This window comes from Rhinatrema bivittatum, chromosome 8 (assembly GCF_901001135.1).
Source record: "Rhinatrema bivittatum chromosome 8, aRhiBiv1.1, whole genome shotgun sequence".
Lineage (NCBI taxonomy): Eukaryota > Metazoa > Chordata > Amphibia > Gymnophiona > Rhinatrematidae > Rhinatrema > Rhinatrema bivittatum.
This window is the reverse complement of record NC_042622.1, coordinates 6,133,596-6,159,586: the sequence shown is the minus strand read 5'-3', so window position 1 is coordinate 6,159,586 and position 25,991 is coordinate 6,133,596. Positions and strand designations below refer to the sequence as shown.

The 25,991-nt window shown below is 49.1% G+C and overlaps 1 protein-coding gene across 1 annotated transcript in view; it reads right to left on the bottom strand.

The window, feature by feature from the left end:
• The window catches only part of RTEL1 (regulator of telomere elongation helicase 1), a 267,031-nt gene extending 241,372 nt beyond the window's left edge, over positions 1 to 25,659 (bottom strand). The window contains 12 exon segments of the mRNA XM_029611145.1: positions 3,104 to 3,201; positions 3,501 to 3,579; positions 5,822 to 5,860; positions 5,967 to 6,120; positions 6,263 to 6,328; positions 6,600 to 6,684; positions 8,461 to 8,536; positions 8,636 to 8,696; positions 8,960 to 9,041; positions 9,301 to 9,394; positions 15,631 to 15,826; positions 25,455 to 25,659. Coding sequence (XP_029467005.1) covers positions 3,104 to 3,201; positions 3,501 to 3,579; positions 5,822 to 5,860; positions 5,967 to 6,120; positions 6,263 to 6,328; positions 6,600 to 6,684; positions 8,461 to 8,536; positions 8,636 to 8,696; positions 8,960 to 9,041; positions 9,301 to 9,394; positions 15,631 to 15,826; positions 25,455 to 25,556 — 1,132 coding nt within the window. The 5' untranslated portion in view covers positions 25,557 to 25,659.
• Between the last annotated feature and the right edge of the window lie 332 nt (positions 25,660 to 25,991).

Sequence of the window (25,991 nt, the reverse complement as noted above, 5' to 3'; positions counted from 1 at the left end):
GCACAGTGTGAATGCAGAGCAAACACACTGCACGTACCGAGGTTCTATGGAGGGCAATGTGGTACAAGATGGCGCCACTACAGTCTACCACGCGATGTACCCACCAAGCCTAAAGAGGGGCCTAGCCCTCGTGGGGGGAGGGGGGGGCTCAACCCCCTCGGAAGTCCACGTCCCCTTACCCCAACGGGAATGGGAACGTCGTCAGTACGGTGGCTGAATAAGGAGACCAGAGGAAGTCTTACAAAAACTCCTCCAAATGTCTCCGAATTGGGCGGGAAATCTTTTTTTTTTTTTTAAGCTTACCTGGGCTCAGAACTTAGTGGCTGAGTACAGAGATGGTCTCTGGCTGTGGAGGGGGGAGGGCTTTGGATGTCACAGTCTCGCTCGCCTTCCTGCACCCGCTGCCTTTCAGCTGTTTAAGCAGCAAAGTCCATGCCGGACACACCTTGAAGGGATCTCGGAAATCACAACTAGGAATTCTCAACTAGGAGAGGGACCTTTAAGTATCACCTCAGGAGAGCAGGGCTCAATTGTTTCTCCAGTTTAATGTAGAATTTCTCCTTCCAAAAAGTACAGCAATCCCCATAGGAGAGGTACGTCCACCATCTGCTGCAAATGAAGAGATACTGAAGGGCTGAGGTCACTGCAGGGGTGAATCTAGGGTGAAGTCAGCTTTGAAATCTGACTCCATCTCCATCTGCTGGCAGGGGAGCATAACCCACTGGTCCTGAGTCCATCTGGCTACAAGCTAGGAATTGAGGTTTGAACAGCATTCTGAAAGGTTGAGCCTACCAGTTATATTCTACTGGCGATGTTAGTGTACCATTTACTGATAAATGTTATGTTATATTAATTTGTGTTTTGATACATTATTGATGTGTGCATTGAATTATGTAGGTTTATTGTAAATTGCCTAGAATTGTAGATAAGCAATAAATACATTTATAAATAAACAAGCTTTGCGCAGAAGCAAATTAAAACCGGTAGAAGATCTTTACCAGAACCAGAGACTCCTCCTCGGTGCAAGTGCCTCTCTGCACCTCAGCGGGACAGGGAACCGCTGCCAATAGTTGAAGAGGGGATTCTCCTACCTCTCTCACCGATGCTACTAGGGAATCGAAAATGGCCGCCATTCCCATGCAAACGGGGAAAGCCTCAGCACTAGACCTCGGCACCCATGAGGCTTGTTCTACCGGTGTGGCCATGTTCGATGCAGATCCCCGAATGCCGTGCTGCATATGCACACGCTGTTTCTCCCCGCACCTGCGGCACCACCAGCACCTCAACGGCAAGCATGAGAACAGTCCCTCAGTGCCACGGAGCCAACACCCGGACTCCTCCACAGGCAGAGAAGCTGCTGAAAAACCTCACCGCCGAGCTCCCCGAGCTGCTAAGGTAGAGCTCCCCACCGGACCCTTGCTGCTGCACAGATTCCTCTAACGCAGAGCTTTCCAAACTGTGTGTCGGGACACGTTAGTGTGTCGCCTGCAGTGTGCAGGTGTGTCGCGCAAGCCCGGTCAACTCTGATGCGAGTTTGGGCTTTTTTTTTCTAGAGATTCACTTTTTTTTTCAGTTTATGGGTTGCTTATTATTGGGTGATTTTTGCTGTCAATCGCGTTTTTTTGGGGGGGCTTGGTGGGTGGAACGAGCCCAGCCATCCTTGCATTGGCTGCTGCTGCCGATGAGGCCTGGCCATGAGGAGTACTGACTGCAAGCAGCAGTGTCTGGTGGTCATGGAAGGGAGTGAAGCACTTAACTGGCAACAATCAAAAAGACGAGGTACATGAGTGTGGGGGCCAGACATGTGCTGGGGGGAGAGAGATGAGTGAGTGGGGGGCAAACGTGCTGGGGGGACAGACATGTGCTTGAGGGGGGAGAGATATGAGTGTGTGGGGTACAGACATGTGCTGGGGGGAGGAGAGAGATGAGTGAGTGGGGGGCAAACGTGCTGGGGGGAGAGATATGAGTGTGTGGGGGCCAGACATGTGCTGGGGGGAGGAGAGAGATGAGTGTGTGGGGGACAGACAATGGTTACATGGAATAGACTTAGTTTTTGGGTACTTGCCAGGTTCTTATGGCCTGGTTTGGCCTCTGTTGGAAACAGGAAGCTGGGCTTGATGGACCCTTGGTCTGACCCAGTATGGCATTTTCTTATGTAAATTATAACAATAACATGAATCTTGGAATATATATATTTAATATAAATTTAAGGTTTTCATGAGATAGGTTGTGTCATGAAACATTTTATTTATGTATATATTTAAGGAAACATACATAAATTGTCGAAATATGTTTCGTTCGTTTAACCTTTAACCTCTGGTTTACTAGTAGACTGAATTACCGTGTCATGAAATTATGTTTGTCTAAAAAGTGTGTCACCAACATGAAAAGTTTGGAAAGCTCTGCTCTAACGAGTTCCTTGTTCTCTTTTTTTTTTTTACTCTCTGAGAACAAATAAAGATGCATAGAAACCAATACTTTCCCCTGTGATGCAGACGTTCAGGTTCCAGGAGCACAGGCTACATGGCAGATCAGGAAAGAGTCAGACCACTGCCTATATCCATCTTCTTTTTCCAAAGTTTAGCCACCCAGCCCGGGACAAGCCGTATAAAAGGGACACTTCCCTGCTCCACTGGGCTTGCAGTGCAGAACTGACAGCAGGTTGCATCGGTGTCTCATGGGGGATGAGGGATCTGGACCACCAGATGTCCACCCCACGGACCTCCAGACTGAGCTATCAGAAGGGTCACCAACCTCCTGCTCTTCCGTCTCAAACCAGGAGGGATGGCCCCACCAGGACCTCACAACCCCCTGGGAGGATCCAGAAATTTTCTTATCTTTTAATCTTTTTTTTTTCTCTCTCTCCAGACTGCTGGAGACAGAGAAATACGGAGGGACTGCAGGTGGCACACTGGGTTATGTGCAGTGTCAGTGAAACTTTCTCTGTCTCCATCTGCTGGCAGGGAGGCAAAACCCAGGAGTCTGGACTGATCTGGGTACGTGCAGGGAACAGAATGACATAATGGCACAAGCCAGGCTTCCCCGGGACAGGTGTGGGGTTTTGGGATACTGCACCAATCCTTGCATTGCCAGAGGTACTTACCACCACCTAAATACTGGGTAACCTGCTCCAGGGACTCCAACATCGCTGACTTAGTCCTGAATGTGATCTGGGCTTCAGCAAAGAGATCAAAGATGAAGCTAGAGAGTAGAGAGGGAAGGAGGAGACAAGTTTACATCTCTAAGCTCTTGATCCAAAGAATGAGAAACCGAGAGCTCGACTCTTGCAGCAAGGCCCCATCCCAACAGGCAGCGCGGAGAGCCCCTAACAATCGAACAACCACAGCTACAGCAGTGCTGTGCCCCTATGCTCCCGACTCTGTTCCTTTCCTCATACTGACAAGAGAATGGAAGCTGTGCAATTGTGCATTCTGCAGCTTGAGGATCCTAAAGATACTTCAGAGAGCAGACGGCAAATGTGTGGTGGGCAGAGGACTCACCTCCCTTCCTTAGTGAGCCCATTCCCACTTCCAGGCAGCTCGACCGCATCAATGGCACTTTCCAGCTGTAGAAGTATTCCTAAGATAGAGCAAGGAAACAGAGTCAGGGATGCTCTTCTCTCACCCATGAACCCTCCCAATCCAATCAATTGGAGAAATTACTTACCTGATAATTTCATTTTCCTTAGTGTAGACAGATGGACTCAGGACCAGTGGGTTTATGCTCCCCTGCCAGCAGATGGAGATGGAGTCAGATTTCAAAGCTGACGTCACCCTAGATTCACCCCTTTAGTGACCTCAGCACTTCAGTATTCTCTTCAAAAGCCACTGTGGACATACTATTGAAAAAACTTGATTTAAAATATAATCATATTTTAAATCTGACTCCATCTCCAGATAACCATAACTGTGCTCAACCAAACACTGAACTCCAGTAAGAATATAGATGCCCTGATCTAGAGATTGAAGAACGGCTTACCCGTAATCTCTTGGAATCAATATCCACTCCACGGGTGAATCCTTACCACCATTCTAAGGCAGTCATGGGTGGGATGCTGAGTCCATCTGTCTACACTAAGGAAAGTAGCAAGAGGCTTTCTGTAGGGAAGTCAGAATGGGATTCTTCTTTGGACCCGCCAGAGTCCGCCCCAGGAACTCCCAGCATCTTCAGGGTCTTGGAAACCAGGCCAGCAATTTGTCTCTATGGAAAATCCACAACATGGTCCGATACAGTTCTAAACCATGGGGAATTTCCTCATCTTCCAAGGAATCTGTATCCTCCTCTTCATCCGTGCCACCCGGGTCCCTGCCAGGGATACCCTTGGTGAGGCGAGGTGTGCCTCGAGGTCTGCCGATAGGACTGGGAGAGGGAGGGCTTACCGGCTGAGGTTCTGTCCGGACAGGGGCACGTGAGGCAGCAAACTGCACCTGTACAAAGGCTTTAAGGCCCTGGAAAAATTCCACCCAAGAGAATGCGGCCGGGTCCGTGCTTAGCCCAGGAGGTACTGAGGTAGGTGCTGCTAATTTTCCTCTCCTATGGCTGACCCAGTCCCATGGGTACTCAGATCTGGGGTACTTCCAGTTAAAGCTGTGGCTAACCCAACCTCTGAATGGGAGGAGCCGGGCTTAGCAAAGTCCAGGGTGGCCAATTCTCCCTGGGCTTCCTCACAGTGCCGACATAAGTTGGAATCCAGGTCAGACTGTGAAGCCCTAATATGACAAGCAGCGCAGAGAGAAAGGCGCTTATGTTTCTTGGCTGCTGAAGCCATTGGAAGCGGTAACTGTGTGTTCTGTCAGCTTCCACTTAAAATTTTATGCACACAGATTTTGGGCACCTAGGTGGGACACAGCAAGGCACACTCACAGCCCATGTGCCCGGCTTTACCTATATTGTGCGCTTAGTAGGTTGTGTGCAGAGTCAACGCACTGTGTGTACCGATGTTGTATGGAGGTTAATTCAGCACGCACAAAGACGTGCGCAAAATGGCGCCACCACGGCCTACCACGCAGTGTGTCGACCAAGACTAAAACGGGGCCTAGCCCACCGGGAAGCACAATTCCTCTTACCCCAACAGGATCGGGAACGACGTTGGTACAGCGCGCCGAGCAAGGAGACCAGAAGCCTTAACAAAACCCCTCCAAATGTCTCTAAATCGGGAGGTAAATCTTCTCGCTCTTTTTTTTTTTTTAATTTACCTGGGCTCAGCGCTTACTGGCTGAGTACAGAGACGGTCTCTGGCTGCGGGGGGAGAGGACTTTGGCTGGTACCACGGCGCTTGGCTTCCGCCACCCGTTGCCTTTTAGCTGCTTCAGCAGCAAAGTCCACGCCGGGAACCAGCTACAGGACAAAGGCACCCCCTCTGAGGGATCTCGGAAATCACCTCAGGAAGGGACCTTTAGGTGTCACCGCAGGAGAGCGGGGCTCAATTTCTTTTCTCCACTTTTAATGTAGAATTTCTCCTTCCAAAAAGTACAGCAATCCCCATAGGTAGATCTACCATCTGCTGGAGACGGAGAGATACTGAAGGGCTGAGGTCACTGCAGGGGTGAATCTAGGGTGACGTCAGCTTTGAAACCTGACTCCGTCTCCATCTGCTGGCAGGGGAGCATAAACCCATTGGTCCTGAGTCCATCCGGCTACACGCTAGGAAACATATTCTTATGTTCTAACCAATACCTCAGGACAGCTGCAACCCTGAATACCAATCACGTGCATGCAAGCAGCTGTCTCTCTCCACCCCTCCTTGAGCTCAGCAAAACGTGACGTGAGGGGCCTCAGGGAGGACACGGGAGAGTGAGTTTCAGGCTAGAGCAGGACTTACGTTTTATCTTTGCTATGTCTTCCAGCTGCATGTTCAGTCCTAGGAGAAGGAAGATAAGACAGCTTTAAGCACGCGCACCAACCCCCACCGCAGTCATCAGCATCTGCCACCTACCCATATCCAGCTCTGCCCACCCCAGCCGTACCCGAGCCGGCAGAGTCCATGCCTACGTCTGCATGAGGATCGATGCACTCCATGCTCTTGGCTTGCTCCTCCAGGACTAGGTTTATAGCATCTATCCCTGAAGCCAGGTCGTAGGGCGTGAGGTCAAAGGAAGCAGACTCCTCGCACATCCTTTCCTGGAGAGCATGCCAGAGACACCAAGTCAGGTGAAAGCAAGGGTGGGAGAGAAACCGCACAAGGCAGATCAAAAAGAAAGCAAGCCGCGAACAGAGGAAAGTGGGGATCTCCAGCTCCAGAATACAGGAAGAAGTCACTCACCACATTATGAGCTTCGTCAAATATCACCACCATCCCTTTCAGGTCAATGCTGTGCGCTCGGCGACTCTGCAACGTTTGAAAGGTTAGATATTTCCTGCCCAATCCTTCCCCCACCCTGCATCCCTCCCTCTCCCCAGCCCGTTCCTCCTTCACACCTCTCCCTCTCTCCAGTCTGTTTCTCCCTCATACCGATCCCTCCCTCCCCCTGAGCCCAATCCTCCCTCCACCTCTCCCTCCCTTTATCCTCTTTCTCCAGTCACAGCTCTACCACTTTTTTCTCTCTGACCTAACTCATGTGTAGTTAATTGTTTTGCAATAAAAGAAACAAATGTTTTACCTTTGGATCCAGCAAGTAGTTGTAGGGCATAAAGATAATCTCAGCCTGCTGCTTCAGAGCTCGGGCCAGGTAGTAAGGACAGACTCTGCAAGAGCCAACACACAACAGATCAGGAACTCTCGGCCCACCTAGTCAAGCAGTGCTTCCCTCCTCATGATCGGGCCGATACAGCAAAAGTCGTGGGAGAGCCGGCGACCGCTCTCCTGTGCGCGCGATTCACTAAATTAATTTATTTAAATTAGGGCCTGCGCCCTGCCACTTAAAGAGCCATGCTGCATCACTGCTCTGCCACTTAAAGAGACGTGCTGCATCACTGCTCTGCCACTTAATTAAAGAGCCATGCTGCATCACTCCTCAGCCACTTAAAGAGCCATGCTGCATCACTTCTGTCACTTAATTAAAGAGACATGCTGCATCACTGCTGTCACTTAGAGACATGCTGCATCACTCCCCTGCCACTTAAAGAGACGTGCTGCATCACTGCTCTGCCACTTAAAGAGACATGCTGCATCACTGCTGTCACTTAGAGCCATGCTGCATCACTCCCCTGCCACTTAAAGAGCTGTGCTGCATCACTGCCCTGCCACTTAAAGAGCCGTGCTGCATCACTGCTCTGCCACTTAATTAAAGTCATGCTGCATCACTGCCCTGCCACTTAAAGAGTCATGCTGCATCACTTCCCTGCCACTTAAAGAGCCATGCTGCATCACTGCTCTGCCACTTAAAGAGCCATGCTGCATCACTGCTCTGCCACTTAATTAAAGAGCCATGCTGCATCACTGCTCTGCCACTTAAAGAGACATGCTGCATCACTTCCCTGCCACTTAATTAAAGAGCCATGCTGCATCACTTCCCTGCCACTTAATTAAAGAGTCATGCTGCATCACTGCTCTGCCACTTAATTAAAGAGTCATGCTGCATCACTGCTCTGCCACTTAAAGAGACATGCTGCATCACTTCCCTGCCACTTAATTAAAGAGCCATGCTGCATCACTTCCCTGCCACTTAATTAAAGAGTCATGCTGCATCACTGCTCTGCCACTTAATTAAAGAGTCATGCTGCATCACTGCTCTGCCACTTAAAGAGACATGCTGCATCACTTCCCTGCCACTTAATTAAAGAGCCATGCTGCATCACTGCTCTGCCACTTAAAGAGACATGCTGCATCACTGCTCTGCCACTTAAAGAGACATGCTGCATCACTCCCCTGCCACTTAATTAAAGAGACATGCTGCATCACTCCCCTGCCACTTAAAGAGACATGCTGCATCACTCCCCTGCCACTTAAAGAGACATGCTGCATCACTCCTCAGCCACTTAATTAAAGAGACATGCTGCATCACTCCTCAGCCACTTAATTAAAGAGACATGCTGCATCACTCCCCTGCCACTTAAAGAGACATGCTGCATCACTCCTCAGCCACTTAATTAAAGAGACATGCTGCATCACTCCTCAGCCACTTAATTAAAGAGACATGCTGCATCACTCCTCAGCCACTTAATTAAAGAGACATGCTGCATCACTCCTCAGCCACTTAATTAAAGAGACATGCTGCATCACTGCTCTGCTCACCTGCCTCACCCCAGCTCTCAGTAAAGTTTTATTTCCTCACATCTCCTCCTCCTACTTCATATCCTGAGCTTCTTCTCTACCAAGTGGAAGCCTGGCTCTTGCTCCCTCTGTCTACGGGGACAAGAAGTTCCACCTAGAACTAAAGGTGCCCCCTTTTTAAGCCCTGTGTGTGCATCCGCAGCCCAGGCACATGAATGGATCCTAAAAGGAAATGCTCCTGTGCCCCCGGACATGTGCTGACCACACAGATCTCAGGGAGGAACCGTTTCAGGGCAAGCAGCTCTCACCTGTGCTTACTTCCAGTCTGAACCAGATCCTCAATATCCAGAATGCTAGTGGCCAGGTCTCTGTCTGTGCTTTTTTCTGTGGAGAAAGAGAAGCGATCAGCGAGGAAGTACTCGGTGGAGCCCCAGTGGCACGGCCCCCGTCAGCAAGGTGCAGATGCTGCAGCTTTTCACTTACCTTCCACATTGTTGTAGAAATGACAAGAGCGCGTTGCCACTTTTGCTCTGCACATGTGGATCTACAAACCAGAAAGAAGCAATATTAAAAGCAGCTGAAGCTGTGAGGAAGAGATGCCCGAGGAATCCTTGACCACATAGAGGAACACGTGTGACTCAGTTCGTTACTTAAGGGCAGATTCAAGATTGAGCAAAGAAAGTGAAAAATGCCTGCGAATCAGGACATAGTGTGTCTTGTGTCTCATATAAAAAGCGTTTTCCAGGGCAGACCCACAGCATGAACCAGGAAGCAGGCACCCAGCCCAGAATTCCCCCTTCCCATCACCTTTCCATGGCTGCTCTCCTGCTTCTTGACTTCAGGGTGGATGCAAAGCTGATCCCTGGATCCCAATACACATACCCGAGGCCTGCACACAGAAAACAGGCAGAGTTAAATGCCACACACATGCACAGAGTCCACGACACAAACCTGGCCCTCTTACACTGCAATTGCTAAAGATTCTGGACAGGTTCTGCCTCATGCTATGAGCACAGCTAAAGTGCTGCACAGGGCCCAGAGGAGCCTAAAATCCAGTCTGAAAGCAGAACTGGAGAGAGCTTCTGAGTATGCTCAATGCCACAGGATGTGACAGCAGAGGCAGAAACGGTCAGCAGTGGGACCTGTACCTGTAGGAGGTGCTCTTCAGCTCACTGATGACCTGGCTTAACTGGGAGTGTGTCCTGGAAGCATAAATGATTTTCGGCACATCTGTGTAGTAAGCTGTGGAAGAAGAGAAGCAGAGGAAACCATTTAACCCCCTTCAGAGCACAAACTAAAGGCAGTGCAGCCTCTAGCAAGCTGTCTCCTCGAGGTACCATGCTGACCGCTCTGCTTCCAGACATGGCCCTATCACCTGCACAAGAAAATTACTGCTTACCTGCTAATTTTCGTTCCTGTAGTACCAAGGATCAGTCCAGACGGTGGGTTATGTCCCCCGTCCAGCAGATGGAGTCAGACAAGGCTTCGAAGGGTGCTTGCATAAGAACATGTGCACCCTCACTAGGAGCTCAGTATAGGGAATATCAAAGCCAAAAAGAAAAACACGTATCAAGGCTGGATCAAGTGTAACTATCATGAAACAAATTCCAACTGCGGCAATGAAAGCCATAGAACTGAAACTTGCAGAGCAAAACCAACCAACAGGCTCGTGAGTTGAACTAATCTCCAGAAGGCGAGCATAAACCATAATGACAACAGCGTGCGGTGAGTAGATCGAGCAGGGAAGGAAGTACCCCAGAAGAGAGAACCCCATAATCGAGAGGCGGGCATCTGGACTGATCCTTGGTACTACAGGAACTAAAATTAGCAGGTAAGAAATAATTTTCTTTTCCCTGTACGTACCAGGATCAGTCCAGACAGTGGGATGTACCAAAGCTTCCCTACACCGGGTGGGCCCTTGAAAGCCCTGCTCGAATGACTTAGTCGCCAAAACATCCAGAAGCAGACGACGACGGCAAATGCAAACGGTAATGTCGTGCGAGACTTCCAAGTCGCCGCATGGCAGATCTCCTGGGAGGAGACGGACTATACTTCAGCCCAGGATGCTGCCTGAGAACAGAGAGTGCGCGCCTTGATCCCCCGAGGAGGATCCCTACCCGTACCTATGTACGCTGTGACTATGGCTTCCTTAAGCCATCTTGCGATTGTCGTCTTCGAGGCCTGGGAACCTTTCCTTAGTCCCGACCACAATACAAACAAGCGGTCAGAGACTCAAAATTCATTAGTGATCTCCAAATAGCAAAGAAGAACACGCTTGACAACCAGAGAACGAAGGTGACCCAATTCCCCTGCTAAGAAGACCGGAAGCTCGACCGTCTGATTCAGGTGGAAAGACGAGACGACCTTGGGTAGAAAGGAGGGCACTATGCGAAGCGAAACCCCTGAATCTGTGAACCAGAGATAGGGTTCTCTGCAGGAGAGCGCTTGAAGTTCCGAGATGCGGCGAGTGGAACTTATGGCCACCAGGAAGACAGTCTTGAGCGTGATATCCTTAATGGTGGCGTTTCGTTGGGGCTCGAAGGGAGGCCCCGCCAGAGACTTGAGAACCAAGTTAAGGCTCCAGGAAGGGAATGAATCCATGACTGGAGGCCGTAAATGTTTTGCCCCTTTAAGGAAACGGGCGATATCCGGCTGTGCCAAGAGAGATGAATGGGCAGCGTACTGAAGAAGCGAGCCCAGGGCAGCGACCTGAACTCTCCAGGAAATGTAGGCGAGTCCTTTATCCAAACAGTCTTGAAGGAACACCAGAATCTGAGGGACAGAGGCCCTTGAGGTATGGGTATCATGCGCTGTGCACTAAGCCTCAAAGACCTTCCAGACCCGCACATAGGTAGCCGACGTCGAGGTTTTCCGCGTCTTGAGGAGAGTTGAGACTACTGCATCGGGGTATCCCTTGCGTTGGAGGCGGCGCCGTTCAAAAGCCAGGCCGCAAGACAGAAGCGTTCTGCCTGGTCAAAAAATACTGGCCCCTGATGAAGCAGTCTCGGAAGATGGCCCAACCGTATCGGGCCGTCCACTGCCAAATGGAGCAGATCTGCAAACCAAGGATGCCGTGGCCACTCGGGAGCCACCAGAATGACGGGCCCCCGATGAAGCTCTATTCTCCGAAGGACCTTGCCCACTAGGGGCCATGGGGAAACACGTAGAGCAGAACGTGGTCCGGCTAGGGGAGCACTAGAGCGTCCACTCCTTCCGCACCGCGCTCTCGCCGGCGGCTGAAGAACCGAGTTGCTTTGGTGTTGAGGGACGTCGCCATGAGGTCCAGACATGGCGTCCCCCAGCGATGGTGAAGGAGATGCATGGCTTCGTCGGAGAGGGACCACTCCCCGGGGTCCAGTTGCTGACGACTCAGGTAGTCGGCCTGAATGTTGTCTATGCCCGCGATGTGCGACGCTGCCAGGCGCGCTACATGTTTCTCCGCCCACATTAGGCGGGCGGCTTCGAGCACCACATGCCGGCTCTTCGTGCCTCCTTGGCAATTGATATACGCTACGGTCGTCGCGTTGTCCGATAGAACCCTCACCGCTCGATTCCGCAGCAAGGCTAAGAAGTGCATGAGGGCCAGACGCACCGCCCTTGTTTCCAGGCAATTTATCGGCCAAGCTGCTTGTTCCTTCATCCACAGCCCCTGTGCTGAACTCCGGTGGCATACTGCCCCCCAGCTGGCATCGGTGGTGACCACCACCCAATCCAGTGTCTCCAGAGATACACCTTGGGCCAGATGACGTGGCTCCAGCCACCAGTCCAGGCTGTCCTTGACAGACAGGGGGAGCGGAAGCACCAGCTGGTAATCCTGAGAGACTGGTTTCCAGCGAGAGAGAAGGGACACTTGCAGGGGACGGAGGTGTGCGAAGGCCCATGGGACAAGATCGATCGTGGAGGCCATGGAACTCAAGACCTGCAGATAGTCCCAAGACGTGGGATCCGGTAACACAGAAAAACGCTGTACTTGTTCCCGGAGTGATTGGGCCTTGTCCGGGCATAGGAAGACCTTGCCCTGAAGCGTGTCGAAGTGTGCTCCCAAAAAATCCAAGTGTTGCGAAGGGATGAGAGAGCTCTTGGCAAAATTCACCACCCAGCCCAGGGACCGGAGAAGGTGAACCACCCTGGAGACTGCCAATTACCCCTGGGAGAAGGACTTCGCTCGGATGAGCCAGTCGTCCAGATAGGGATGAACTAGGATCCCCTCCCGTCTCAGAGCAGCCGCAACCACCACCATGATCTTCGTGAACGTCCGTGGAACGGTCGCCAGTCCAAAGGGGAGGGCTTGGAACTGATAGTGTCGGTTCAAAATCTTGAAGTGGAGAAACCTGTGATGTGCCTTCAGAATGGGGATGTGGAGATAGGCCTCTGTCAGGTCGAGGGAGGCAAGGAATTCCCCTTGATGTACCGCCGCAATCACGGAACGCAGGGTCTCCATGCGGAAACGGAGGACCCTTAGGGACTTGTTGATCTCCTTGAGATCCAGGATTGGGCGGAAGGAACCGTCCTTCTTGGGCACGACGAAGTAAATGGAATAATGGCCCAAGCCCACCTCTCCAAAGGGGACGGGCGCAATGGCCCCGAGGCTCAGGAGCCTGTCCAAGGTCTGCTGCACCACCAGTCTCTTGAGGCTCGATCCGCAAGGCGAGAAGAGAAACCTGTCCCTCGGGCGGCGGGCAAACTCCAAAGCGTAGCAGTTCTTTAAGATGTCTAGGACCCACTGGTCCAAAGTGATGCGAGCCCACTCCTCGTAAAAGTGAGAAATTCGTCCTCCAATCCACGAAGTCGAGGAGTGGGCGGGCACGGCATCATTGAGTGGGCTTGGATGAGGCCCCCTGACTCGTCCCCTCCCGAGCGGGCCTGCGACCGCGAAAGGAACGGGGCCAGGACTGAGATCTGGAAGACGGGGTCCGGGGCCCCTGCTGCTTGTAGCCGCAGTAGCGACGCTGTGCCAGGGAGCGGGATCTGGAAGGAGTAAAAGTCCTGAAATTCCGCTGGTGGTCCTCTGGCAGCTTGTGGACAGAGTTCTCCCCCAGAGATTTGATGATCTGGTCGAGGTCTTCACCGAAGAGGAACTTGCCCTTGAAGGGAAGAGACCCAAGACTGGACTTGGAGGAGGTATCCGCCGACCAGTTGCGAAGCCATAGGAGGCGGCGTGCTGAAGCCACGGAGACCATAGATCGCGCCAGGACGCGGAACAAATCATAAGAGGCGTCCTCCCCATAACCCATGGCGGACTCTAGACGGTCCGCCTGTCTTGCTTACTCAGCTGGCCAATCCTGGGAAGTCAGTAGCTGTTGAACCCAGCGGAGGCTTGCTCTCTGCGCCAGGGAACTGCAGATGGCGGCGCGCATCCCCAAAGCCGAGACCTCAAATACCCGCTTGAGGTAGACTTCCGGTTTCCTATCCTGAGTATCACGCAGAGTTGTGCCACCTGTCACCGGTATGTTCGTCCTTTTGGTCACCGCCGACAGCGCCAAGTCCACCTTCGGGACCTTAATCAACTCCAGGAAATCCTCCGGGAGCGGATACAGTTTGTCCATGGCGCGTCCGACCCTAAGGGATGTCTCGGGAGTATCCCACTCCCGGGCTAACAATCATAGAAAAGTGGGATGAGTGGGAAAAGCCCGGGAGAGAGGGCGCAGACCAGCTAAGAGCGGGTCCCCCTTCCTGGCAGAGGAGGTGACAACTGGGACTGGGGGCACTGGCGGTTCTGGTGGAGGGTCGAGGTCCAACTCCTGAAGGATCTGCGGGATAAGGTCCTCAAGCTCCTCCTTCCTAAAGATGCGTAGGACCCGCAGGTCATCGGACTCCAGTTGTGTCTCCGAGGTCGGATCAACCGGATGAGACGGGGAATCCCCCCCCGGATCCGGGGCAGATCCCGCCCCCCCCCAGTGAGAGGGGCGCGAAGTGGACCCGGGAAGCCCCGTGGGAGGGCTCCGACCTCCCTCCCCTACTGAGCCCGGGGTCCCCTGCGGAGCCTCCGCTGACCTGGGCACCTTGTGGGGAGGTGGACCTGGGCTGGGCGCCCTAGAAACTTCCAGGCGCTGTAAATAAGCATTGTGCATCAGCACAATGAACTCCGGGGAAAAAGGTGGGGGACCCCAGGGGGGGGGGTGATGGGTGACACATCCGGGGGGCACTGGCCTCCTGAGGCTCCCATCGGCGCAAGAATCGGTGGTCCTCCCCCAGAGTCCTCTCCTTCCTCCCCTGATGGCTGCTGTAGAGGATCGGAAGAAAGCAAAATGGCCGCCGTTCCCGCCAATAGCGGCAAAGGGGCCAGCCCCCTCAGCCCGGAACGAGCCAAGCCGCGGCGAGGACAGCGGTCCAGCAGCCCAGAGGTGCCCTCCCCACCAGGGAGGCACCCGGAACAGACTCCCTCCCGAGAAAGCCTCAACCCCGGCTCGCCGCAGGCAGAGCAGCGGGACGGCCACGGCATGCCGACTGGCAGCCGGGGGAGGAGGAGGGGCGAGCCGCAGGGGGGGGGGCCGGAGAGGAGCGAAAACGCCGCGGGAGAGCGGGGAAGCAGCCCTGCGCTCACCTGGGTGCCCCCGAAACGGCAGCAAAGGAAGTCCTCCTCTCTGCTGCGGCAGCCCCGGGGAATGAAGCATCTCGGGGCCGCGGGGCAACCTGCGGCAGCGGGGGGAAGAGGCTGGCACCACCAGCTTTCCCCCAGCAAGAAACAGCTGCAGCTGAAAAAGAAACTTTACAAGGAAAAAAAAAAAAAAAAAATCACAAAAACAACACTTACCCAAGAGAGGGGAAAGGGAGAGGGAGAGACTGAAAGCAGCCCTGCCTGCAAGCTCCGTGAGAGAAACTGTCCACACTCCACCTTCTTTTACTTTTTTTTTTTTTTTGAACAAAACTTTCTGACAACTCTAAACTTTTACAAAACACCTTGAGCCAGCCTGAGTATAACAAACCAAATGAAAGAAAAAAAGATCCTTCATGGAGGGGAAGCACCAGGTTCCCCTACTCACATCTGCTGGAGTCAGAGATATACTGAGCTCCTAGTGAGGGTGCACACGTTCTTATAGCAGCACCCTTCCAAGCCTTGTCTGACTCCATCTGCTGGACGGGGGACATAACCCACTGTCTGGACTGATCCTGGTACATACAGGGAATGGAGGATACTTTACTGCTACCAAAACGTACAATCCCTTCTGATGGACTTTAACATCCACTGGCAAAGTCATGCCTTCTGCAGGGCTGAGGAGAGACAGACCTGCCAGAGAGAAGGGGCCAGGCTATGAGAAGTGCTGTAGGAGCAGGTTCTCAAAGTCTTCCTAGCCAACCTGATGCATGACAACCTGGGAAGGCCTTCAGCCTCAGTCTTGTGGCAGCAGAACACACAGCTTGTGCCTGGCACCAGAACACGAGGAGACCTCATTGGTAATGCATCTTCTGCAAAGAAGGGGCATGAGGCTGCCAAGACCCAAGCAGCATCCTCAGCTCTACCTACAGCTGGGCATTACCCGAAGCTTCGTCTGTAGCACTGCTCCCCCAAGAAGACATGGGCCGGTCAGGAAAGAGCTCCACTCCCGTCATTCTCTCGGCAATCTTGCGCGCAGATATGCTGTCTTTAAAATGCTCCCGCCAAGCCAAGGTTGAACACAAGAGGCAGAGCGTCTTCCCTGTGCCCGTTGGGCTCTCCAGGATGCCATTCACCTTCTGTAATTGAAAAAAGGAAGCGTGATAAGCTCAGAATATGAGCAGGTGTTCCTCTGGGGCCACGGCTGCCACTGGCAGAGTGCCACCACATCGCCCGCCCTTTCATCTCATTTCCTGCTTTTTAGGCTGCAGTTTCTTCTACCAACAAGAAATTAATTTCCTCTCATGAATGGATTAGGGCTTGCCCAGGCTTTGGGCTACAGTTCCTATCAAGCAAATTCACTTCTGAGGAAAGGTAAAAGGGCAATATTCAAGCTGCCCACGCTGGGACAAAGGCTGTGCGTATTTCTTACTGTGGACTATGCATGAATTCTAGAAACTAACGGGCACACAGGCTTTCGCTTTGCAGCTGGAATTCTGCTGGAAAAATCTACAGCTGCAGCTCTAAAAGAAACAACTTACAAAAGTTGAAGAGGAAGAGAGCAAGGCTGAATACCATGAGCTCACGGCTCCACGGAAAAAAAAAAAAAAAGAGAGAGAGACTGAGGGACCCTGCCTAGGAGGCAGGGTGATGACTACAGCTGCACATGCTCAGTAGGGCACGTTTCAGAGTTCCAGAATCTGTGAGATCAGAGTTTCGTGCCAGGCTCCACCTGATGATGTCAGCCATGTGTGAGGACTGACATCCTGCTGAACTCTGACAACACCTGGAGAAACTGAGGGAGACGAAGAAAGAAATCAGGAAAGCAAAAAGTCAAGCAGAAGAAAGGATTGGCAAAGAGGTAACGTGGGGTGAGAAAAGCAAGTTTGCTTACCGTAAACGGTGTTTTCCGTAGATAGCAGATGAATTAGCCATGCTGTCTGGGTACGTCCTCCGTGCCACTAAGTGGCGGAGCTCTCTAAGATCACCCAAAGTCTTTTGATGAGGGGGCTCCCTCCTGCCTGTGCTCAAGGCTCCTCAGTCCGTGTTAAAGCAAGACGATATGCAATGCCGGAACTGTCCGGGGAGGCAGGAGGGTCAGCATGGCTAATTCATCTGCTATCTACGGAAAACACCATTTACGGTAAGCAAACTTGCTTTTTTCCCATAGATTTATTTATTTTATTTAAAAAGTTTTGTATACAGTCATTCGAAAAACATCACAACGGTTTACATATAAAACATCAAAAACAAAAACATTTTCAATGTAAAAACAGAATACAATTAATAAAAAAGACAGTAAAATAAAACCATAAGGGAAGGGCTGGCTTTTTTCATTCTAGCTGTTTTTAGCCTGTCTCAAGGTAGTCTGCATAGGCCTGTTCAAAAAGCCAGGTCTTTAAGGCTTTTTTAAATTTTTTAAACTCAGTTTCAAGCCTCAACTCAACAGGCATCGTGTCCAGACACTGGGGCCTGCAATGGAGATGATCCTCTCGCGTACTAATGTGAGGTGGGCTGTGTTTACTGAGGGAATTTGCAATAGTCCTTTGTTTGCTGATCTTAATATTCTGTGTGGGGTGTGTAGGAGAATTGAAAAGTTCAACCAATCAGTTTCTTGCCCATAAATAGCTTTGTGAAGGATACAACAAGTTTTATAATATATTCTTTGCGATATTGGCAACCAGTGTAAATTTACTAGGACAGGTGTAATGTGATCTCGTTTCTTGCAGTTTGTTAATACTCTCACCGCCGAGTTTTGGAGTACTTGTAAAGGACGTAAAGTGGTTTGTGGGAGACCTAAAAGAAGAGAATTGCAGTAGTCCAATGATGAGAAAATTAGGGCTTGCAACACAGATCAAAAATCGTTGGGATCTAACAGAGGTTTAAATTTTCTAAGAACCAACAATTTATAGTAACTCTCTCTTAGTTTGGTGGTGATATGCTTTTTAAAATTTAGTTGACAATCAATGGTTATCCCTAAATCTCTTACTGAGTCAGAGAGAGTTAGATTAATGTTATTTGGTAAAGCAAGTGTGTTGTTAGTAATATTTTTTTGTTTTCTATCAAGGAGAATGATTTCGGTTTTCTCCATGTTTAGAGCCAATTTCATATGGCATAATAGTTGTTTAATAGCAGACAAATAGATGGTGATCAATTTAAACGTTTGTTCAAGTAGATAGATATTAAACAAAGTTGCCGACAAAGCTGAACCCCGAGGGATCCCAGTTTGGAGTTTGACCTTGTCGGAAAGGGCACTGCCAATTTTAATCTGGAAAAATCTTTGTTGGAGAAAAGAGGTAAACCATCTGAGGGTGTTGCTCGTTAAACCAATTTCTTTCAGTCTTGTTACCAAGATGTCATGGTTCACCATGTCAAACGCAGCCGATAGATCGAGTAGAACAAGAATATATTTTTGACCTGTGTCGAAACCTTTCAGCACTGTATCAGTCAATGATATTAATAATATTTCCGTATTCAGATGTTGGCGAAAGCCGAATTGATTTGGATACAGTATGTTATTCGTTTCTAAATGCTCCACCAGTTGTTTATGGATGATTTTTTCAATTATTTTTGACAAAAATGAAAGGTTTGATATCATCCTGTAATTACTCAGAAGGCCTGGGTTCAAATCGGGTTTTTTTAAGATGTGCTTAATGATGGCAGATTTTAAGTCCTCTGGAAAATATCCTTCAGTTAAGGAAAGATTAACAATTTTTGAAAGTATTGGGGCTATCAGGGATGCAATTGGTTTCAATGCAACCGTAGTAATGGAATCCAAAGGATGATTAGTTGGGTTTAATTTTCTAATTACAGTTTCAAGTTCCAAAGCAGAAACCTCCTCAAAAGAGGGCCAGTCAGGTATCTCTTTTTTTTAATCATTTTTATTTCTTGAGTTTTAGAACTAGGAATTGAACTAACGAGATTATTGACTTTGTTCTTAAAGAATGAGGCTCTCTCATTACACTTATCTTCTGACAGTGGATTCGTTTCTGCGTTGAAATATTTTGTTAGGTTTTTTACTAATGTGAACAAAGTTCTAGCATTATAACTAAAACAGTGGATTTTGTGTTTAAAGTAGTTCTTTTTAGTTTCATCAATGAGATTTTTATATTTATTTAGTTGGGATCTGTATAAGCCTAAGGTTTGAGAGTTTTTATTTTTTCTCCAGTATTTCTCAAGCTTCCTGAGTTGTGCTTTTGCTTTTTTAAATACTACTATTATACCATGGTTGGGATATCTTATTGTTTTTTAGAGCTCTAGTTTTTATTGGATTGATTTGGTCTGCAATGTTTTCAGTTACCTTAAACCAAGATTTAATAGCAGCCTGGCAATCGGTTAAATCAATGTTTCCTATGTTTTTGTCTAATTCTGATATTCGGTCTTCAGTATTGTACTTGGGTCGGTACGTAATGATTTGATCTGATTGCTTCTTAACATGATTTTCTTTACCATAGATAAGCAGCTGAATTAGCCATGCTATCTGGGAGTCTCCAGCTGAAGTATTGAGCGTAGTAATTAAGTCTTGATCAGTATTGACAGTTATCGCTCAATACCCAATAAGAGGCAGACAGTTCTGAAGATATGGAAAATAATTAGTGTTCTTTTGGAGAATGGTCCACCCCATTTGTGCGTCATCCTTCGTCTGCTTGTCCAAACAGTAGTGGGATGCGAAGGTGTGAAGTGAAGACCATGTGGCTGCTTTGCAGATATCTGATAAAGGAACATCGTGAAAATGGGCCACAGAAGCAGCCATGGCACGAATTTGGTGTGCTTTGGGTGTGGTAGATAACAATTCCGAACGTTTCTGGTAACAGAAACGTATACAGTTTGTAAGCCAGGAAGATAATGTTCTCTTTGAAACTGGAAGACCTGGCGCATTTGGGTTAAATGAGAGGAAGAGCTGTGAGGGTCTGGTAGGAGAATGAGTGCGTTGTTTATAATATGCAAGAGCACGTTTACAGTCCAATGAATGAAGATGTTTCTCTCGGTCATCTGTATGTGGTTTAGGATGAAAGATCGGCAGTGTTATGGCTTGGTTCAAATGAAAAGTAGAAATTACTTTAGGCAGAAAATTAGGGTGTGTAAGTAGTATAACTTTGTCATGGTAGAATTCCAGGTAAGGTGAGTAGTGAACCAGAGCCTGAAGTTCGCTGATTCTTCTTGCGGAAATGAGGGCAACTAAGAATAGTACCTTCCAGGAAAGGTACCGAAGATGGCAAGTGTCCATTGGTTCAAAAGGTGGTAGCATAAGTTGTTCTAACACTGGATTAACATCCCATGGTATTGGAGGTTGTAAATGTAGAAAGCCTTTCATAAAGCGGGAAACGAGAGCATGACATGCTATAGATTCTCCATTAAGAAGATTGTGATAAGCTTATATCGCGCTTAGATGAACGCGTAAGGAAGCAGTGGCTAAGCCTTGTGTATAAAGGACATGGAGACAAGTGAGTAGTTTCTCTGGTGGACATGTGAGTGGATCTATATCCATAGTAGAATACCAAGCGGCATAACGTTTCCATTTACGTTGATAGTTTAATCGAGTAGATAGTTTCCTTGATGCTACCAAGATGTCTTCGCGATACAGAGAGATGTTTAAGTTCTGGAAAGTAAGCTGTTAATCTCCATGCAGTGAGATTCAGGGACGCGTGGAGTGGATGAAGAAGTGAGCCCTGTTCTTTGGTGAGAAGAGTGGGGGCATTCCCCAGAGGAATTGGTTCGCAGATTGATAGATAGAGCAGGTAAGAGTACCATGGCTGACGCAGCCATGCTGGTGCGATCAGAATTAAATTTGCTGTCTTCGATGCATCTCTGTATTGTGCGAGAGATCAGTGGAATTGGAGGGAACGCATAAAGTAGATTTTGAGACCAATCTAGTAGAAATTCGTCTTGTATCAATCTGTGAGCACTGGGGTAAACTGAGCAAAAAAGGGGGACCTTTCTGTTGCGTTCTGTTGCAAAGAGGTCTATGTGGAGAAGATTCCATATTGAAAATATCCAGTCGGCTACCAATTGATCCAATTCCCATTTGTGTGAGTGAAAAATTCTGCTTAATGTTTCCACTTTGGAATTGTTGATTCCCGGAATATATGTGGCTTGTAGGGAAATTTTTCTGCGTGAGACCACTCCAGAATGTCTTTGGCTTCCTTGCAGAGGTTCCATGAACTGGAGCCTCCTTGCTTTTTTATGTAAAACATCGCTACTTGGTTGTTGGTATGGATCATGACGACGCGGCGTAGTAGTTTGTGCTTGAAGGTTCGAAGAGCGTATTTGATGGCTCGCAATTCCAGGAGATTGATGTGATAAGTTAGTTCCTGAGTGACCAGAATCCTTGAGTTTGTAGATTGGCAAGATGGGCTCCTCATTCCGTCGGCGAGGCATCTGTGGTGAAAATTAATTGATGCCATATAGGTCTCAGTGGTGAGCCTTCCGTTAATGTTGGTGGACGAATCCACCAATGAAGATCCTTTTTCATACTGGTTGTCAATTTTATTTGAGTGGACAAGGGACTCCTGAACTGAAACCACTGGTGCTTCAAACCCCATTGAAGGCGACAGATGTGTAGTCTCGTGCTCTGGAAGACATAAGTACATGACGCCATGTGACCCAGGATAGTCAAGATTTGGTGGGCAGAGGTAACCATAAGGTTTATGAGACGGTGAGACAGAGAAGTAAGTGCTATCGCTCAGGTTTGTGGCAGAAAAGCTTTGTCTTGAATGGTGTTTATGGATGCTCTTATGAAGACTAAGGTCTGGGTAGGTTGAAGATGAGACTTTTCGTAATTTATCAGAAGTCCCAGATTGTTCAAGCAATTGATCGTTTGAATTAAACTGTTTCATAGGAGAGAAGGAGTTGAGGCTACAAGTAGATGAGAAGATGGAGGTCTAGAATTGGAGGCAGACCTCCGGATTTCTTGGGAATGAGGAAGTATTTTGAATAAAATCCCGTTGGATGATAGGATGGTTGTACTTCCTGTATTCAGTGTTGATGAATTAGATGATTGACTTCTTGAAGCAGAGTCTCCCCATGACCACTCTGAGGTCGTGCCATAATTAAGTGCAGAAGACGAGATGGTAATATGAAGTCGAGGGAATATCCGTGTTGAATTATATTCAGGACCCAAGAATCTGTTGTGATAGTGCTCCGTTGAGGATGAAAAAGAGAAAGTCGACCTCCTAATGTTTGGGTAGGTAGTGGTGGCGGAATTACCTCTAAAAACTTGGTTGATTTTTAGTGGTTTGAGGTTCTGCAGCTGTTTTTGGTTGCAGTTGTGCCCGTGGGCACTAACGAGGAACTGACTGTTGATAAGACTGTTGGCGATTTTGTTGATATGGTTGAGGCCTATAGGTAGTAAAGGCCTATATTGGCGTCTCTGGTAGGGTCTTTTATATGAGCTGAATTGACGCTTAGAAGATGAGGAATCATGCTGAGTTAAGGAAAGTACCGCTACTTTTTGTTCCTTTAATTTTGCTACAGTTTCCGTGAGCTTTTTGCCAAATAACTTTTCGGGACGACAAGGAAGATTGGTTAACTTATCGTGAACATCTTCACTTATAGCACTGGCACGTAACCATGCCAACCTTCTGGCCGCTATAGCATTAGCTGTTGTTTTAGCGGAGGTTTCGAATCCTTCGTAAACTGAGCTTTATCATCATGAAATTCTGATGGTAATGTGCCATCTGTAGAATTTTGTTGTAACATCGGCTTTAAAGATTGAAGACATTCGAAAAGATACTGAACTACATAAAATTGATGATTCTGTATCTTAGCATTAAGGATTCCAGATTAGTATGCTTTACTTCCAAAATCATCAAGACTTTTGTGGTCTTTGCCAGGAGGGTTGTTTGAGTGTAAGCGAGATTTGCGTGCCTTCTGCATAGTTGATTCAACTACGACAGTCACATGTGGCAACTGTACATTCGCGTAAAAGGGAGAATCCCTCATCCTATACTTTATGTCCATTTTTCTTGAAGTAGGAGTTGTGGAATATGGAGAATCCCAAGTCTTTTCCAAAAGAGATTCCAGCACTGGATGTGAAGGGAGTGCTGTAGGTTCAGCAGGTGTGTCGAATACTTTTAAGACACCAAACATCTTCTGTCTAGGGTCAGGTATCTTTTGTCTCCACTCCCAATCTTTGACCTACTTTCTCAAAAAATTGAGAGTATGTGAGATCCTCCGGTGGTGAAACTGGTTCTGGAGGCAAGTCTTGAGGATCAGACGGGTAGCCAGTTGACAACCCTGGTGATGATTGTGGAGTAGGAGAATCTACTAGTATAGGAGATGGTCTGCTGGGCAATTTCTTTGGTGCTGGATCAGCTATAGGTGATGGAGGCACCTCGACTGGTGAAGCAGGGGATGGTTGATTTTGCTGCTGAACTGGTGATAAAAACTGTGACAAAATAGATGCAATTTGCGTCAGTGTTATCAGCAGTTGAAATAGATGTTGAGGGTCTGACATCTGGATATTGACCAGATGGTGGCAAGGTTGTCTTGAGGACGACCTTGTGCGTTTCTTTGGAATGTCCAGAACCCTCATGAAGTAAGGGTTCTTGAAATAAGGAACCAGTATGGGGATGAGATGTTGTAGAAAGACCTGAGAGAAATTCAGATGAGTGAGAAGAGTTCTCTGAGAATCTTGCTGGAGACAAGGAGTCCTCTGATTCCACTAGCAATAATGGAGATGGGCCTTCTAGGTCGTTTATTTCCCATGATAAGTTTTTTAAATTGTTTTCCAGCAATTGCCCGAATGTGTCGACGCCTCTCTGAATATGCACGTTGCTTCAGTGAGTTGGTAGAACGATACTGCGCCAATGCATCGGGAGTTGGAAGCTGCGCCGATGCATAGACTCGTCCGCTATGCTCCGGAGTTCAATGGCGCATTGACGCATCCGACGCAGGATGTGAGTTTGGTGCGTCTCCCGCGCCTTGCTCCAAAGGATTTTTATTTTTTACCTTCTGTTTCCAACTTGGAAGGTCAGCAGAGGTGGGCCTCCTATGAGTGTGTGTTTTCTGCTTTGATTTCGGTCCTGGGGCCGACCTGACAGAAGCATCAGAGGGGGCATATGAGCCTGCAGCCTCCTCTGTAAGTTGGGCAATCCGCGCTGCTCTCTGGCGCTGTGCCCTTGGGGACATCAGTCTGTAATCTGAACAATTTGCCTGATCATGGCGTGGGCTGTGGCAAATGTAACACTTCAGATGTCTGTCGGTTACAGACATTTTTCCACAGTCACAGAATTTAAACCCTGGAAGTGGCATGATGAGAAAATCCTGTGAATTTCTGAGAAGTTTGAAAAGATTTCTGTAAGTTTTTCTCCTCACGATAACTTTCCTCACAAGAGCTAAGAGCTCCGCGTGCAATCAGTCGCGCGGAAAAAAACAGAATGAGGAGCCTCGAGCACAGGCATAAGGATGGGCAGGAGGAAGCCCCCTCATCAAAAGACTTTGGGTGATCTTAGAAAGCTCCGTCACCTAGTGGCACAAACGACGTACCCAGACAGTATAGCTAATTCAGCTGCTTATCTATGGGAAAAAAACATTTTTCAGAAATAGAGAAAGGAAGGTCCGAAGTGGTATAATGAATTTGAAATGGTGAATAAAACAGAGGATGTCATAATGCCTCTATTGCTCCATGGTGAGACATTTCGAGTACTGTATGCAATTCTGGTTGCTACATTTCAAAAATGATATAGTTGCACTGGAGAACGTATAGAAAAGGGCTACCAAAATGATAAAGGGCATGGAACGGATCCCCTATGAGGAAAGGCCGATTCAGTAAAAACGCGGGAGAGCGGACGAACACCCGCTCTCCCGGCACGCACACCAGCCACTCGCCGGTGCGCGCGGTTCAGTATGTAAACTAGGTGGTGCGGTAGAAACGGGGAAAAGGAGGCGCTAGGGACACTAGCACGTCCCTAGCGCCTCCTTTTGACCCGGAGCGGCGGCTGTCAGCGGGTTTGACAGCCGACGCTCAATTTTGCTGGCGTCGGTTCTCGAGCCCGCTGACAGCCATGGGCTCGGAAACTGGACGCCGGCAAAATTGAGCGCCCAGTTTTCGGCCTGACAGCCGCCGGCCCAAGTTAAATTTTTTTTCTTTTTTCACTTTTTACACCCTTCGGGACCTCTGACTTAATATCGCCATGATATTAAGTAGGAGGGTGCACAGAAAAGCAGTTTTTACTGCTTTTCTGTGCACTTTCCCAGTGCAGGCAGAAACTAGCACCCACCTTTGGGCAGGCGTTAATTTCTTAGAGTAAAATGTGCGGCTTGGCTGCACATTTTACTTACTGTATCCCGTGCGCATACCTAATAGGGCCCTCAACATGCATTTGCATGTTGAGGGCGCTATTAGGTGCCACGGGTTGGACGCGCGTTTTCCGCCCCTTACTGAATAAGGGGTAAGGGAAAACGCGGCCTGATTGTTTGCTTTTTTGATTGCTGCAGCCTAGATCTCTTTCTTGGGTTGTAGCACCTAATATGGAACCTAACATTGTGTAACTACAGCATGGGTTATTTTTCCCTATATGCATCACCTTGCACTTATCCACATTAAATTTCATCTGCCATTTGGATGCCCAGTCTTCCAGTCTCACAAGGTCCTGCTGCAATTTAACATAATGAACTTGTGCCTTAACGTGGAAGAATTTTGTGTCGTCTACAAAGGTGAACCCTTCACTTGTTTCCCTTTCCAGGTCTGCAGGTCAGGCAGACAGGAAGCAGAGCCGGATATGAAATAACGCGTCCCTGCCCCGGGGTCAGCTCCCCTAACTGTACCTGCTGCAGGCACTGGATGACCTTGCTCATATAATCCTCCTGACACTTGTACGGCGGGAAGGGGAAATCCACCTGCAGACCAGCGACGGCGATCCTGGGCATGGCGCCTGCCCCTCCAGCTGGGACCGTCCCTCCGTCCGCGCGCGCCGTTTGAAGGCGCGCGGCGTCCCGGCATGCCCCGGGCGGCGGGACTTCCGCCGCGTCACTTCCGCCCGCGCAGGGCCCGAGCTCCCGGGAGGAGGGCGAGAGCGGGGCTCCTGGGCTCGGGCTTAAGTTGATTTATTGCGCGGCAGGTTACACGATAGGATCGGCCTTTCTCCATCACATCGCTAGAAATGAGGGCAGGACAGGAGCAAAGGAAGCGCCCTACAAGTCTCCCCTGTAATGGGAGCATCAGGGGGCGGCAGACAAGTTGCCCCCATGCTGATTATCAGTTTCCCAGCCGTCAAAGTCAGGGCCCTTGGTTGCTGTTTGAGTCCAGTTCCCCCTTACCTCTTGCCGCTGAAGCAGAGAGCAATGATGTCGAGATGCTTCCCA